Here is a 17,392-nt window from a genome sequence, read left to right on the forward strand (position 1 = left end):
AAGATGCTCCTATCCACCAAAGCCACTTCAGCTACTTACACTGCTGAAAGTAAAATGCACTTGTCAATTTAATTTTTAAAAAACTGATCCTGAAACAGAAATACAGGCATGGAAACAGCCTACAGGGCATCTAGCAAAATATCTTAACCTTGGGTTTTTGTGTTGATGAAGGACAAGAATGATTCTCTCCCAAACAGTGATAATGCCACAGAATGTACTATAACTAAAAGCTCTATTCAGCCATTTGGCACCTACGGGTACCAAATGTGTAAAGGGGTTTTCCAAGGATGCCCCCAGCTAGCCCTGCCAGCCATACCCTCTGCCACCATGTAATCAGTGTTAGTCTGCTGGTGGTCTACGCGTATAGGGATCCCTCCGGATGAACAGGAACCCTAGTTGATGACAGTTCATGTCCCTGTGGACACTGACTGGGGCGCATGGCCAGCACACACATCAGCATCTATGGAGCAGGGCTAGTCCGACAAGTTCTTGGAAGCCCCAAACACTGAACAGAGCCATAGAACACAAAGGACAGTGATATCAGCAATATGTTCACTCAATGCCCAGTTTAAGAATGGAGTTGAAGTGGGTGGCCAAGGCCAAGACTCCCACTTCTCTAAATGCCCCGCTCATCTATTACATGGTCAGATTTGGCCTGGGAATCCCCAGTTGCTGAGCCCTAACATAGGATACGGGTGTCCAGCCTATGGGGCAGATTCCATAAATTGCACCACAAGCTGAAGTCCAGTATGTTCAGTGGACTCTGAGCACTATTAGTTGGACTCAGAATTGTGGCCATGGCTATTAAATAAAACCTGGGTATTCAAATCATTTCTCAGTCCTTTCCCCTCAAGTTCTTTCTCTAACAACCTGAAGGAGCAGGTTTGAAGTCTGGGTGTGCTCCTGGATCCATCTCTGTTATGAGAGGCCAAGGTGCCCTCAGTGGCTAGGAGTGCCTTATGGACACTGTTATCCATTGTGCTGGGAACTTCCAGGATGGATTACTGCAAATTGCTCTGTGAGTGCCCCTAAGGTTGACCCAGAAACCACACCAAGTACAAAATACAGCAGCTCAGCTGTTCACTGGGACAGACCCTTGACATCATGCTGAACTGTGCTGGCTGCCAATTAGCTACAGGGCTAAGTTCAAGGTGCTGGTAGTAGTGCTGAAAGCTCTATACAGCATGGGATCAGGATACCTAAAAGACAGTATCTGTAGGATCAGTTGGGTATATAAGGGGTGAGACTATTTCATTAGGAGGTCCATTCCATACAATGTAGGGATCAGGCCTTTAGCGTGGCAACCCCAGTCCTTTGGAATACCCTCAAGTTATGTATTAAACAGGCACCATCTCTATTGTCTTTTCAACACCTATTCAAAAATCCTCTTTTCAACAAGGTTTTTAAGTGGAGATTTTTGTATTTGTATTGGAATTGAAATTTTATATATGAAATTGTTTTGTTTTTATATGCAAAAAGGTTTTATATATGTTTTTATTGTTATATTTCTTTAAGATGTTTAATAGGAAGAGGCTCATAAATGGAATGAAAATAAATTAATACTTCACATCAAGACGTGACTAATATCGGAAAAGTAGTTTTCTGGGAGAGGTGATGGTTTCTTTATAAAATGTAAAGTAAGGGTAATGTGATTATTTCCTCCCTTCTCTGCCATTTTACTTACATTATTTTTCAGCTTCTCTTTTTTTTTTTTTTTTTTTAAAAAGCTCAAATAACTCAGACTAGGAAAGAAAGGGACAATCTGTTGGGTTTGGAGGTGGGCAGGGTGCTGTGTAAATATTTGTTTCACAAATTGGAGAATGAAGTATTGGTTCCATCTTTTTAAAGACTGCAAAAAACATCAGTGTGTATTTGAATATGGGAAAACAAATGTGGCAGAGGTAGTATTTGGGTTTCTTTTTGAAAAATAGATGTCTTTTGAATGTTTTGAATAAGTAAAAACAAGGTGGCCATGATTAAGGGAGAAAATGCAGCTTTTTTCTAATAGTAAACGGTATCATAAGAGGAACAAGTTCTGTCATGCCTATTAAAACACAATCATAACAAGAAAATGTTTTGGAAAGCATATTTACAAAGAGATTTTACAAATAATTTATTTTTCAAGATTTTTCATTAACATGAACTGTTTCAAGTTCTGAAAATGGGTTGACATACAGGAAGCATCTGTTTGTGGGAAATTCTGCTGAGATAGAATAGCATCTCACTCTTAAGAACAGGGCAGTCTTTGCTATTTTATGTCCAAGATCTATTTATATTTATTTTATTTTTATTACATGTACATTCCACCTTTCCTCCTAGGAGCTCAAGGTGCAACACACAGCTCCCCCCCCTCACATAATCCCCACAATAACTCTGTTAAGTAGGTTAGGCTGTGAGACAGTGGCTGGCCCAGGGTTATCTAGTGAGCTTCATGGTTGAGCGAGGACTGAGTGAACCTAGTCCTACACTGTAACCATTACACCATACTGGCTCGCAATAGTTTTTCAATAATGGAGACACACCAGACTATGCCATCTTATATCTCTTTTCTTCTCTTGGGACTAAGGTTCCTTCTACGGGAAGGATGAAGAACCTATAGCTCTCCAGATGGGAGTTGGGATCCAACATTTGTAGGGTCACAGATTCCACACTCATGTTCTATACCCCCTTGAGTTCCCTTCTTTTCTTCTACTTGAGCCCCAAAGGTAACCATCAAAACACACTGCCCTTGACTGGCTGTAGAAATGGTTGAAGGACAGCAAGGAGGAGAGGGGTCTTTCGAGATGAAGCCATTCAGAAAAAAATCTCTATTCAATACTAGTCCTACTCAGAGTAGGCCCACTGCAGTTAACAGACATGACTAACTTACTCTTAATTACTGAGTAGGACTTAGTTGAATATAACCCTCTGTATTCATTACCAGTACCGTGCTAGTATTCAATTCATATTTATTAATATTCAACCCTAAAGCATCTCATAATGAAACACATACCACAAACACACAAGCATTGTAAGACACACCATCATTAGATCCTTATCACAGCTCTAAGAAATGCCTTGTGGTTAGGGCAAATGAGACTCCACATCTGGTAATTCCTGAAATTCTTATTTAAAACATACATGATTTGGTTTGTAGCCATGGAACCATTCTGGCCCAGAAGACATAGCTGCCATCTCATCCTAATGCCTAATGCCTATATGATGGAATATATCAGGATTTCCAGAACCGGAGATACATAAAGAACGCTCAAGACTAATTGTTTGGATAGCAACCTGTGTAGACCAGTTCAGGTCCTTATGCACTGGAATAGCGCCCAAACAATCTACTCTAGAATAGTCACACGAAAGAGGCCCCGCCATAAGGACTTTATAATTCAGGATTCAAGCTCAGAGTCCTGAGCCTTTCATTCTCTCTCTTTTCTGCTCAATTTCATTTGCCTTTAACTCTCAACCTCTGTCTGGAGAGGCAGAGTGCAGCACATCCTTCTGCTGTGAAATAAATGCTGCTTCTTTATTATTCTATTCACCTGTGGAGGCTTCAACTATTTTCAGCTAGTGGGAGAGCACATGCATCATCCAAGGCTGCTATAGGGCTTCACTGTAAGCAATTCCATCTCTTTGTTCTCTCTTTCTGCCACCCACATTCCAAAACATCCCTTCACACTTACGCTTCTGGGGAGAAATCTTTTTCTTTGCAGACCTCCATCAATTTAGGCGTCAGCCTGTATGCTTTTAAGGAAAGGTACCCTTGGGCAGTTTTTATAGGATCTGCGAAAGAACAGAAGGAAAGCAAAAAAGTTACTGAATATTTATTTATCCACAAAATTTTATCTGAGCACTTCAGACTGGGCAATTTTCATTTTATTTTTAGTCAAGTCCATAAAGTCTTGCTAAAGATGATCATTTTACAAAACAGCAACTTTGAGGAAAAAAGTCATTCAGACGGCATACAAATATTAAAAGGCTTTTTCCAAGACTCAAAGCAGCAGACCAAAAACATCCATTAATAAAAGTATACAATGATGGAAAGAGATTCCCCAAAATGAACGGTTGCAAAGTCAGCAGCTGTTTAAAAAGGTAAGCAGCAAAAATTTAAAAATCCAGATGAAAAAGCAACATCTTTATCAAGAGGTTTTTGTGTGGACCTCATTCATGGAAGAATTCTATAGGAGAGTTGGTGTGCAATTGAAAAAGATCAGCTTTGAGCCTTAATCTCACATGGTGGATGGATCTCCCAGGATCCAACCTCGCATGATGGCTGGACTGGACGAATGTCATGTTGGAAAATCTCAGGGGAAAATCATGTGGAAGGCGATGGTCTTTTTTTATATGTATAAAACCATGTATATTACCATGTATATCCTGCTCTTCTTCCCTAAGATCGGAGTAAAAAGGATATAGAACCAGGACATACAGTAAAAACAATTAAATATGACAATATAAAATAATATGCTGGCCCATAATATTTCCAAGGCCCCCATCTGCACTACACATTTAAAGTAGTATCATATCATGTTAAACAGTCATGACTTCCCTCAAAGAATCCTGGGAACTGTAGTTTGTCAAGGGTGCTCAGAGTTATAAGGAGGCCCCTGTTCCTTTCCCAGAGCAGTTTAGCAATCAATCCCTTTTCCTAGGGAACTCTGGGAATTGTAGCTCTGAGAGGGGAATAGAGGGTTTCCTAACAACTCTCAGCAGCCTTAACAAATGACAGTTAGGGAAGCCATGGCTCTTTAAAGTAGTATGACAGTCCCTTAAACGTATAGTGCAGATGGGGCCCAGGATTCAAAACCAAAACCTTGAACTGGATCCAAAAGCTAGCTGGCACCAAATATAAACAAACCAGAATCAGTACAATATAGTCTGTACATCTGCTGACAGCACTGCATGCAGTCAGAGCTATGGCTGCATGGAGGCACAGAACATTGTACTGGGTGCAGAAGTAAGGGGAAGGAGCACAGCTCAGTGGTAGAGCATCTGCTTTGAGTAAAGAAGGTAAAAAGGTTCAATCTCCGGCATCTCCAGGTATGGTTTGAGAAAGACTTCCTCCCTGAAACCCTGGAGAGCAGCTGCCAGTCAGTGCAGCCAATCCTGCACTAGAGAGACCAATGGTCTGACTCAGTATAAGTCAGCTTCCTAGGTCCCTGTCATCCTGAAGAGACTTTCAAAATGCTGAACTCCGCATCCAGCACCACATCCTGTGCCTCCGTAGCTCTGACTGTAGGTAATGCTGTCAGTTGGTGTGCAGACCAAATTACACTGATTCTAGCCTTTATGTTGCAAGGACAAGCCTGTCAACTGCGCGGGCCATGCTTGGGGGTAGTGCATGTGTTGTGCGTGCAGGCAGCCCAGGTTCTATCTGTTATCTCGTTAATTGGAACAGGTAGCAGAAGATGGGAAAGATGGTTGCCTGAGACTATGGAGACTTCACTGGGCTGCATGGACAAATTGTCAGTCATGGTATAAGGAAGCTTCTCATGGTCCTTGGAGAAATCAGAATATTATTTATTTCCAGCGGCCAGAGGGCACAGGCTTCAATGGTTTGCGCAGCTTTTGCTTCTTCCATACGTCTAGAAGCAGCACTTCTAAGATGTAGCAGGATTCTTTGCTATTTTTAAGCACCGTATTAAATCCACCTTTATTTATGATTTTTACCACCATCTGTGCTTTTCCGCTGCACAAGGGACTTCCTCCCTGGAATGACTCATACATGGTAGTCAGCCCAGGATTTGTGATTCTATGGCCTACTGCTAGGTAGTAAAGCCGCGTATAACCTGTACCATTTCAGACTGGAGGGGGGTGCATCACATGACTGAATGCTCTTCTTTACAGCAACTAATCCTTGCATGTAGAAAATTAGCACTGTCAGGGAGAAAACTAGGCTAGAACGTTGATCCCCGACATCTAGTTTTCTATGTGGAGAAAAAAAAACATTTGGGAGGAACCATGAGATTCTCCACCTGCAGTTTGAAGTGGTTCAAGCCAGGTACCAGCTGACAACCTCTATGAAAACTAGACTTACTTCTAAATGACAAGGAAATAGACCTCCTCAGTCTTGGCCTCAGACCTGCACCTGGTCTGCCAAGCTCCTGGAATTCTATTAGGAAAATATTTATTTAGGTAACTGTTTCCAGTTGCATTCATTTTTTTTTTTTTTTAAAAGCACGTACATAGTTTTCATTTTGGCATGCTATTGCTAAGAGCGGAAAACTATGAATAAAAAACTATTTAATCTCTAGGACAAGGAGCTTAACATCTGTAGCAAGATAACAGCCGAGGTAGGCTTGCCAAATGGTAAACTTTTGTAAAAAGTTATCATTTGTGTTGTCTGAAACGAAACATAGTAAAACCTTTAGCAATCAGTGATAAAATGAAAACCAAAATAGACTGAACAAGTGGAAAATTCATCAAGATCTGATGATGCAATGTTTCCAGCCAGTATAAGTGTACTTTAACAACTTGTTCTTTACTGTAATCCAATTGTTAGCATACTGAAACAATTTTGGGGCAGCTTATAAGATTGATCGTATTCATTAGTATTTTTTCTGACAGACACTCAGGACGTTACATTTACTTCTCAGCTGGAAACTATACGTGAGCCTGCCAGATATGGCAAAACTGTGAGTGTTTGGGGAGGGGTAGGCTATAAAGCTGTTAAATTGCCTACGGTTCTGATACAGCACAGAACATCTGGTCTGGAGAGCTTGAGGAAACGCCATTTAAAAAAAAAACGGCAGAAAAGAAAAAAATCTTTGTGCTACGAAACAGTCCAGGTTTTGTACGCTTCTGTCAGATGCATAAAAAGGGGAAAAAAAATACTTGGCAAGCTGCATGATGATTGGTCAGTCACGTACAGAGCCAGACGCTCTAGCAAGCAGGGTTGTTTTAAGACATCTGGTCTAGTTCCACCAGCCCCTTCCACGAGGGGGGGTGGAGAGACGGAGGAATAAAAATGAAGCAGCTACTCCGGCATTCCAAAACGTACACATCAGGGCTCTGATAGCAAGAAAAATAAACAGAGAGAAGGAAACCCTGTCTAGACTGAGCTGCTGCTGAGGCTGCTGCAAACACAGGGTTGGTATTTACTTGGAAAAGGCCGGCCAGGGCTGCTCTTACAGGCAGGGAGATGGAAGACAAAAATAGCCGTAATAATATTGGTGTGCGTGTGTGTAAAATAATACAGGAAGCAGCACACTAACCATAAATGAGAACAACAGATTCCTCAATAGCATGTTGGTAACTGAACTGGGAGTCCAGGAGAGCACGGGTGACAAAAGACCCGTAGTAGGTAGACTGATACCAGCCAACGTGAAGATGGTCAATGTTTACGTGGCGAAGGCTCCGCATCATTTCCATCTGATATTGAACTGGAGGAGAAAGGGAGGGAGAGAGAGGGAGAGAGGGGGAGAAATCAAATAATGTATAAGATAAGCTTACATCTACATTATTCAACATTTCTGAATAATACGCTCAAAAAAATATTGAGGCAATTTGCTGCTGCTGCTGCTCCTAGGATCAGCAGCCACTCAAATCCAGGAGCACCCTGAGGCCAGAGAATTGAGAAGCAAGGAACACAGTTGCTCTGTTTAGTCCTGGCATATGTTTGAGATATGCTGTCTCATTTTAGAAGTAGGTTTGAGCAGGTTGGCTGCCTTGACGTCACAGATCCAACAAGATTTTTTTCGGCTCTCAATATTGAGAGAAAGGAACTGCAGCTCAGTGGCAGAGCGCATGGTTTGCTTGTATAAGGTCCCAGGTTCAATCCCTGGATTACCACTTCCATCATTCCTGACTATTGGCCATGCTGGCTGAAGATGATGGGAGTTTTAGCCCAACAGCACCTGGAGGACCACAGGTTCCCCATCCCTGCTTTAAACAAACAAGTTCATATTGACAGGGTGAGCCAATCCAACTGCCTTGTTCATCTGTAAAAATGACAGCTTCCCTTAAGAATGTATTTCCAAACACATCAGAAATATAGGGTATTGCCTTTTCCTACACAGCTGCTGCTGTTTTTACCACAGCAATTTTTTGGCAGCCAATGGGTCCCCCTTCTTGTTTTATAGTTTCATTCTACCGGGTCTCAGCTTGGCTCCATGCAGCCTCCCAGGAAGCCCATTGGTGTTTGATTCAGTGGATACTCATAAAAAATGAGTAAAAAGTGAAGTATGATTCAGTGGATACTCATAAAAAAATAACATTTAAAGACTGTGCACGTGGTTGCTTCGTTAAAAATAAAAAATCTGTCCCATGTAGGAGCATAGATGTCTTGAATGGGTTAGGGATCACTATAACAGAAAATATTTTCAATGGCTAGGTGGGAGAAAACTGCAGAAGAAGTGAGAAAGCAGTGACACAACTGGCCATGTGTTGGAAGTGCAGGATAATGGTTTTCATTTAACAGCATGCAGTTTCTAGATCTGTTCCCCCAACCCTTTACAGCAGATTTGGGAAGGGTGTGGGGCACATGCGGTGAAAGGAGGGAAAGTCCTGTGGGAGGCTTCCCTAGACAGGGAGCATTTGTATCAATTACATGCAAAAAAATTACACACAGAAATTCAGTAGGAAATACTTCATTAAAGTATAGAGTTTGGGCAGGGGTGGGGTGGGAAACCGGTAGCAATCCAGATGTTGCTAAATAACGTCCATCATCCCCGGTCATTGGCCATGGTGGCTGACCCTGATGGGAATTGGAGTCCAACGTGTGGAGGGCCACAAGTTCTTACCCTCTGAGTTAGGTAGACAAGTAGGGCCAGAAACCTAAAAAATCCACTGAGGTTTTTTTTAATATTCCTGAGTTGACCCTTATTATGCTTGCAACAGGAAGTAAATAAAGAAATAAAGGCCTCTACTACAGTGGTGGACAGAAGGTAGATTAGGATCTACTGGTAGATTGCTGGGTGATTCGCAATACATCAGCAATGGGTTCCTTCCAACACCCAGATGTTTAATGATGGCAACAAAACAACTTTTTCCACCTAAATTAGCTTGCTGAGATGAAGAAAACGAATCAGGAGCAGATTTTTTGTGCAACAGGATTGTGGGTTCAGTTCAGATTCTGAAAATGATTTCTGAGTCTCAGAATATGGTCAGAGCCATCTTGCTCTTTTATTCTGGCTGCTATGCCATTTGCACTTGGCTCTGGTTGGCAGATTGTGGGGTTCTAGTAAAAACAACAACAAAAGAGATCCCACAAGCCTGAAGTCTGCCCAACCCTGCTCTACAAAACTGAAGAGGCACCTGCCTAACTACCATAAAGAAGAGGGAAACAGGAAAATCAGGTGCGCATGAATAATTCAGCTTCAAATATGCAATTAATGTTTTATGGGAAAATTAAATATTTTAAAAATCATTATTTCAGCTAATCACCTAAGAAACTTGATCAGGGAATGCAAGTAAAACCATTTATGGGGCTGGACCTTGTCAAGAGACTTCTTTTTGCTACCTCACACTTCAGAAGAGAGCCAAACCTATTTTTGCAGTCCTTTTCTTCTTGACATTCAAAGTGTTTCTAACCTTTATGCTTTATTTTTCCACTCCATGAAACTGCTTTGAATAGAGCTACTTTAACACAGGTATCAATATAAGAAGCACAATTATACATTTCTAGGAACATGCAAAGTAATTGCGGCCCTTTTAAAATTTAATTGCGGCCCTTTTAAAACCACCTAAATTCAATGAACATGTGAACAACTTCTAGTTCAGTATGTAATTTACCACAGGAGATTGCAGAAGAGAGAAAATCCAATTATTATTACAGGAATTGCTGTGTTTTTCGGGCCCTGGATAAGAGACCTGCAGTGACTTCCACCTATATTCTCTCCTCCTTCACATGGTATGTAGGCACATGGTCAGGCATTCTCTTCCTCACATTGAAGAGATAAAAGAGACATGGACTGCCTTCAAAGTGATCCCGACTTATGGCGACCCTATGAATAGGATTTTCATGGTAAGCGGTATTCAGAGGTGGCTTACCATTGCCTTCCTCTGAGTCTGAGAGGCAGTGACTGGCCCAGGGTCACCCAGTGAGCTTCATGGCTGTGTGGGGATTTGAACTCTGGTCTCCCAGATCGTAGTCCAACACTCCAACCACTACACCACACTGGCTCTCAAAAGAGACATATGGACACTCATATTTTACACACAAAGAACAAGATCCAGACAGTGACTCACACAGGGGACATGTGGCCTGGCCTACTAAATGCTCTTCTGTTCCTGTGCCCTGTTGGCTGACTCCGCAGGGGCAGAAACTGTCAAGATGACCATGGGAACCTGCCACTGGGTGGTACTCTATTCATTCAGCGCAAAGATTTCTGCTAGCACCACAGGACCTTTCCTCCTTTCCCCGCATGTGCCCCACACCTTCCCCAAATCTGCTCCGAAGGTTGGGGGAACCCTTAGAACAGATCTAGGGGGCATCTACGGGGGAGCAGTCCCACTGCACAAGCAAAACTCCTTGTGCTGACAGGACTACTTAGTGCTATGTTGAATACTACACAGTCTCTGAGAACATGGAAATGGTTGGCTTGGTTCTTTGGTTCTCTCCTCCTCCTCCTCCACCACCCTCCACGGATGGGCCTGAATGCTGGCCGGCTCCTCTGTGGCTATGGCACCAAAGGGACTCAGGGGATCAAGAAAGCAGCCATGCTGGCTCTTTGAACTATGTGGACCCAAGGTTGTGCAGTAGGCAGACCATGCCCCCTCTTTTGCATGCACACATACACAAAATTGAAAAGTTAAGAAAGTTTTTGGGGCTCTGGACAGCTGTGAGACCCCTCCAACTGTGTAGAACCAGCAGATACCCAGTTTAACGCTGAGCCACATATATGATATTGCTTCTTGTCTAGCCTAACTGACCACAAAGCAAACCAATATTTAACACAATTGGCGACGTACAATTTAACACAACTGGTGATGAACAACCTTAATCATACTCAAGAGTAGACCCAGTTAAGCCCATTGATTCCAACTGATCTACTCCAAGTATGACTTAGATGACATTAAATATTCCAGTTAGCAAAAATCGCTACAGACTACAATTTTAAAACAACCATGTAGATATTTAATTTGACAATGGTAGCAAACTGGAAGTTAAAAGATTAGATTGTACTAGGATGCACCTGCCAATCATTAGTAGAAGGCAACCAGAAGAGAAGTTTTAAAAAAATCAGTAAAGTGTGTGTGAGCTACTTATTTATTAAAAAGTCTGTATGTATTGTGGTTCCCCCTACCCCATAAATGAACACCCATCTACCACAAAGCAATGATAACTTAGAACCGTGGTTCCCAACTCCCCCCCCCCTGGACCACACAGCAGACCCATATTTAACACATCTGGTAATATACAACCTTAATCATACTCAAGAGTAGACCTGCGTAAATCCATTGAGGGTCTTGGTGGACCACTTCATGATTTTTCTAACTGTTGTAGCAACTGTAATGCTATATTATTTGTAATTGTATTTTATTGCTTCTTTTCTTATGTAGTATTTCATTATATGAAAATCTGCATTCCACAGAATGCAAATTGTAATAAAATAAAATACAGTATAAGAAAAAAAAGTAGTAATAAAAATACAATTAAAAATCAATATGAATATTTAATGGAGACCTGCTGTGGACCACCTGAATGAAGCTTGCGGACCACCAGCAGTCCATGGACCACAGTTGGGAAACCCCTTCCTTAGAACGTTTTGTTAAACCTTTAGGGTTAGATCCCCGAGTTATAAAACTGTTGGTCAGTTACACAAATTAAGCCCTTCCTGTGAGATCCATCTCCTGTGAGCACCTAAGCTAAGAGGACTACATTTTCAGAATTCACGGAGAAGTAAAAAATTGTAATGAAAATGTCTGTCCACAGGCAATACAGAGAACAAGTTTCAACAACAGTGCAGATATGCTAAAAGGGTTCCATGCTCCTTGAACTATGGACCTGTGGAACAGTTTCTTCACTACCACCCAGCAAGTCTGCACTGCAAAAATACTAAAGTAGTTCATATATATTGCCTCAGTATTTTCTACAACTGTGGGAGGCATGGTTAGTGTCATCTCTTTCTTTTTGGCAGGAGAATGGTTTGCCTAAACCACTAGTCCATGGGAGAGACAAGATCTGAAATTGGAACATCCTGCTTGCTTAAAGCTCAATCACTAAGGCTGCAATCCCAACCCCACTTAACTGAGAGTGTTGGGTTGAAATGTCAACTTGTAACGAAAAGTCTTCAAAGCCCATTTAAAAACTGACTACACAGGGGTCATACACACCCTGTCTAGGGAGAGACAGGATCCATAAACATGGGTCCTCCAACAACTGGTGGCCTCTAGTACACACCAATCTAATTATTTCTTCATGGTGGGCCCATGAACAGGGTCAGATCTTAAGAGGAGCTTCATACAGACACAGACAGTCCTTCAAATAACTTGGTCCCAACCTGTCTTTCCTAACCCTGGACACCAAGCTGAATGAGAGTAATGGGGTTGATGATGGGTTGTTTGCCATCCTGAGCTCCTTTTGGGAGGAAGGGCAGGATATAAATCTCTGAGGCATTTTAATGTAATTTAATTTTAAATTGTTGTAATCTGATTTTATATTGTACAGTTTTTATATACTTGTTCTATTAGATTGTGTGATTTTATTGTATTTTTGATGTTCACCGCCCAGAGAGCTATCGCTAGTCGGGCGGTATATAAATTTAATAAATAAATAAATAAATAAATAAATAAATAAATAAATAAATAAATAAATAAATAAATAAATAGTCAATTAATCTAACAACACCTGGGAATCCAAGGTTGGGAAAAGCTGGTTTAGGCCTTTAAATGTAATCACAAGCACTTTCAACTAAGTCCAGAAACAAAGTAGCAACTGATACAGCCAATACAAAATACATGTAGTATGTCCCAACTGAATGGTCCCCCACAATCAATTAGTCTACTGAACTACTGAAATCACTTTTATAGGTATGTGTGGCCAGGCAGCTACATACATTTGTGAATGAATTTGCGAGTGTGTGTTAGCTGGTGTTATTTATTCATTCATTGTCATAATTTCTATAGCATATTTCAATGTGTATGGTGCTTTACAATCCCTAGTTTTATCCTTACAGGAATAGCACTGAATTTTCCAAAACTAGCATGCCTGAGCAAGGGTTTGGACCCATCTCATCTCTAATCCCAACACTCTACCCACTGATTAGTGGCATCCTTATAAAATGTTGCGATCAGGGGGCATGCTGTCGACCTCTCCAACAACATGTTTATTGGACTTTAAGAACACCATCATGTTTGTGAAGAAATTGTGGTAATTTCATTGTTTCAGAGCAGTGACAATCAACTCAGTTCTCTCTCCAATGGCCAAAGCCTTCCCTCAAACTGGAATTTACTTTACAGTTTAAATAATTAAGTTAACAACAGAAACAAGAATGTGTGGTAATGCCCTTCAGCTTCTTGCTCATATAAACAGGATCCAGTTGGAGAATGGAGACAATTAATACACTTTTACATAATCTTCACACACACACTTCCAAAAGGCTAATTACATTTTTAACTATTTCCAGAGGAAAATGAAGGCAGAATTTGTGTGCTAGATCAATATGATCTTTCTTTTGTTAAATATGTCAAATGTGAAACCATGTTAAATATAGATCTATAATTAAGAAAATGTTTTTGAAAATGAAACAGTCTGCAGTACACAGAAAACAGAGCTTATTCATCTCTAATTTTGCTTTCATTTCAAATTTACATTTTAAATAAAGACACTTAGAAAAGAAATGTGTGTTTTTAATTGCTGGCCCTTTAATTTTGAATGTAGCCTAGAAAACATTTTCCACTGTTTCCAAATGTTGGTTTTGACATACCGTTGAACCATAGCTTAACAATATGAGAAGGTTAGACTACCCTGGGCTTGCACACTGCCCCCTCGTCTTTTGGTACAGCCTCGAGAAAGAATTTGAATACTTCTGCTTCTCTTTTTGATTAACCATAGCTTGCTATGTAGTCTGAACCCAGACAAACGGTGGTCAATCTTAACTGTGCTTAATCTTAAAACTGACTTCATCCCATAGTTTATGAAACTGCCTTGTTTCCACTAACTACAGTTAATATTAACCACAGTTTGGGTTCAAACCAACATGCTAAACTGTGGTTAATCTAAAATGGGAAAATATGCCAGCCCAGGGGGAAAGTAGGCTCTCTCTCAAAATTGTAAACATGGTTTAGTGTCAGTATAGCCATAGCCTGGACTACCCTGGGTGAGAAGCTCCTTTTCCCCTCAAGATTTAATGCTTTTCATTTTCACCGTTTATTAATTTGAGAGGATACTGGGATGCCCAATTTGGATAAAACAATGAAGCCGGGGTTTGGGATCAATCCACAAAATCAAACATGTCCTTACTCATCCCACATCAAAATTCCCTATGTTTCCATTTACCTAGATTTTGAATCAGGTTCTCAATGCGAATATAGGATCACGGGTAGACTAATTTTAGTTATATGTAACACTGAATTGGGGGGGGGGAGAGAAAACACATGAAAAGAGGTATATTATCACCCTACCAGCTTCCAGCCCCTAAATGCTAGTCCTCATTAAGTTCCTCCAGAGATGTAGCACCTCTAAGGACACATTCAATCCTAAATCATTCCCTGGAACCACTTTTTTAAAAAGATTAGGATGCCCTCCAAGGTAGCCATAGGATTGCTGCCCTACACCTTCTTAAGGAAAGGCAATAGTAAAAAAAAAAGGTAAGTTTTAAAACTCTCTTGAATGCCAAAAGTGAAGAGGCCACACAAATGTTAACTGGAAAAGAGTTCCACGACTGTGGAGTTTATTATTCTTTTCTGTGAGCTGTACTGGAAATGAAGCAGGCTATAAACCAATGAAAAAAAATATCAAGAGGAGTTTGTAATATATTTTGTAATAAAAGGGATGAATATGTCAACAGTATGGGTAAACCTATGTCTGATACAGTTGTCGGTGAACTGAGATTGGCTGCAGCTTCCCAAGTGAATGTGATAAACATGAATTTGCTGCTGTTAATCTGTGAGCTTCAGTTCTTAAAAGTATAGAGAATGTCAGTGTATGTAAAAATAACTCACATGGTAATTTTCTTGAAATAATATATCTTCTGTGTCTTAGGTTAAATAATGTGCCAAACCACAATTCCAACAAAGTTAAGCGCTTTGAGGCCTACTGATATCAATGGAACAGTGTTAAGTATGTGGTTAACTCTCCTGAAAACAATGGATGCTTCACTTAGGCTAAACTTATTGTACCTACAAACGTTTTTTAAGTGGTTAATTGCACAGAAGCCCAAACAAGGAAGCCAGTGGTAAGAGTCCATAAAATGGGTACATCCCTATAGTTAAAGAGGGGAAAAGAGGTAAGATTTTGTTCAAATGAACAAACATTTCTTTACATTACATTTTCAGTTTTAAAGGAAAGCTAGGATTGGCTTGCCAACTCTGTTCTCTTCTCCAGTGGATGCAGATTCATTCCAGTTTACAGACTAGCACCTTTTCTTTTTAAAAAAAGTAAATGCAACATCATGGCAAGGCATGCAAAATTTCAACAAGGGTAATAACCAAACTGAGATCAATTAAAAGGGTTTGTTTCATTTCTGCTGTTCTTCCTCTAGAAATGAAAATACAAAATGTATGATAGACTATTTTTTTATTTTAAAAAAAGGGGTTTAAATAGTATAATATCCTAAAAGCATACAAAAATTGTCTGCCAGATTTTTCTGCAACTCAATCGTGGTTAAGGAATGGCAACTGACTTTGAGTACCTGAAGTGCTGATTGAACATATTCCATTGGATAGACTCCAAAAGCCATCAAGACTTCTGTCCAGCAAAAACATACAATTTCAGCACATGTCTACCTATGGCAACATTTATCTGCCATGATCTAATTTGCTAAATATTGACAAAACTGCTTGCTTTGCCATATATTGCCAACTCACCTTTGATCATTAATACTGTGATCTGTAACACTGTACAACACACTTTGACTCAAGCCTACTCACAGCAACACCCATTCTCTAAGGTTAATATTTCCTTTTTAAAAGACTCAAACAACCAGTGCCTTACTGACTGATACACACAGAATAGATAAAAATAAGATTAATGACTGGCTTAGATATCAGTTCAAAAGTTACAAGGAAGCAGAGGAGTTCAGAGCAAAATTAAAAGGAGCTGATGTGTGTCCAGACACACAGGCTGCTTTCCCACATGGCGCTGACAGGTAGCGCTTCTGTCCTGATTTCTAAGATCCCTTTCACACTGCAATACCTGTTGCATTAAGGAAGAGCAGTTTTTTCAGCTGATATACCAGCATTTTGCACAACTTTCTTTCACACAGCTTGTTTTCATCCCTCACCCATTATACACATGCACACTGTTCCCCACGATGTAGGTCTAAGATTTTGTCCTGTCGCCATGAAGCCCTCTCCCTTGAGGATCTGATTTTTTAAATTATTTTACTTTTATCGACACGTGTGTGTGTGTGTGTGTGTGTGTGTGCACGCGCGCGCTAGCAATAATTAGGAAAGGTATTGAAAATAAAACAGCCGATATCATCATGCCGTTGTATAAATCTATGGTACGGCCGCATTTGGAATACTGTGTACAGTTCTGGTCGCCTCATCTCAAAAAGGATATTAGAGAGTTGGAAAAGGTTCAGAAGAGGGCAACCAGAATGATCAAGGGGATGGAGCGACTCCCTTACGAGGAAAGGTTGCAGCATTTGGGGCTTTTTAGTTTAGAGAAAAGGCGGGTCAGAGGAGACATGATAGAAGTGTATAAAATTATGCATGGCATTGAGACAGTGGATAGAGAAAAGTTCTTCTCCCTCTCTCATAATACTAGAACTCGTGGACATTCAAAGAAGCTGAATGTTGGAAGATTCAGGACAGACAAAAGGAAGTACTTCTTTACTCAGCGTATAGTTAAACTATGGAATTTGCTCCCACAAGATGCAGTAACGGCCACCAGCCTGGATGGCTTTAAAAGAAGATTAGACAAATTCATGGAGGACAGGGCTATCAATGGCTACTAGCTATGATGGCTGTCCTCTGCCATCCTAGTCAGAGGCAGCATGCTTCTGAAAACCAGTTGCCGGAAGCCTCAGGAGGGGAGAGTGTTCTTGCACTTGGGTCCTGCTTGCGGGCTTCCCCCAGGCACCTGGTTGGCCACTGTGAGAACAGGATGCTGGACTAGATGGGCCACTGGCCTGATCCAGCAGACTCTTCTTATGTTGTTATGTTCAGTCGAATGCAGAACCTGTCACTAATAGCCCACATATGCGACTTCAGTTGAGTAAGCAGAGAAACCTAGGTTTAAGTTTCAACAAAGAATTGATAGGCTTACTTGATCTTTTGGATAGATCACATCTGTGTATAG

At 40.8% G+C, this 17,392-nt stretch overlaps 1 protein-coding gene across 1 annotated transcript in view; it reads right to left on the reverse strand.

Annotated features, from left to right (window-relative positions):
• EIF3H (eukaryotic translation initiation factor 3 subunit H) overlaps positions 1–17,392 on the reverse strand; it is a 95,489-nt gene that overhangs the window by 14,752 nt on the left and 63,345 nt on the right. Inside the window, exons 3-4 of the mRNA XM_061605460.1 lie at positions 7,200–7,367; positions 3,669–3,768 (exon numbers count right to left, since the gene is read on the reverse strand). Of these exons, the coding sequence (XP_061461444.1) occupies positions 3,669–3,768; positions 7,200–7,367 (268 nt within the window). The remainder of the gene's footprint in view (positions 1–3,668; positions 3,769–7,199; positions 7,368–17,392) is intronic.

Source organism: Rhineura floridana, chromosome 1 (assembly GCF_030035675.1).
Source record: "Rhineura floridana isolate rRhiFlo1 chromosome 1, rRhiFlo1.hap2, whole genome shotgun sequence".
Classification (NCBI taxonomy): Eukaryota; Metazoa; Chordata; class Lepidosauria; order Squamata; family Rhineuridae; genus Rhineura; species Rhineura floridana.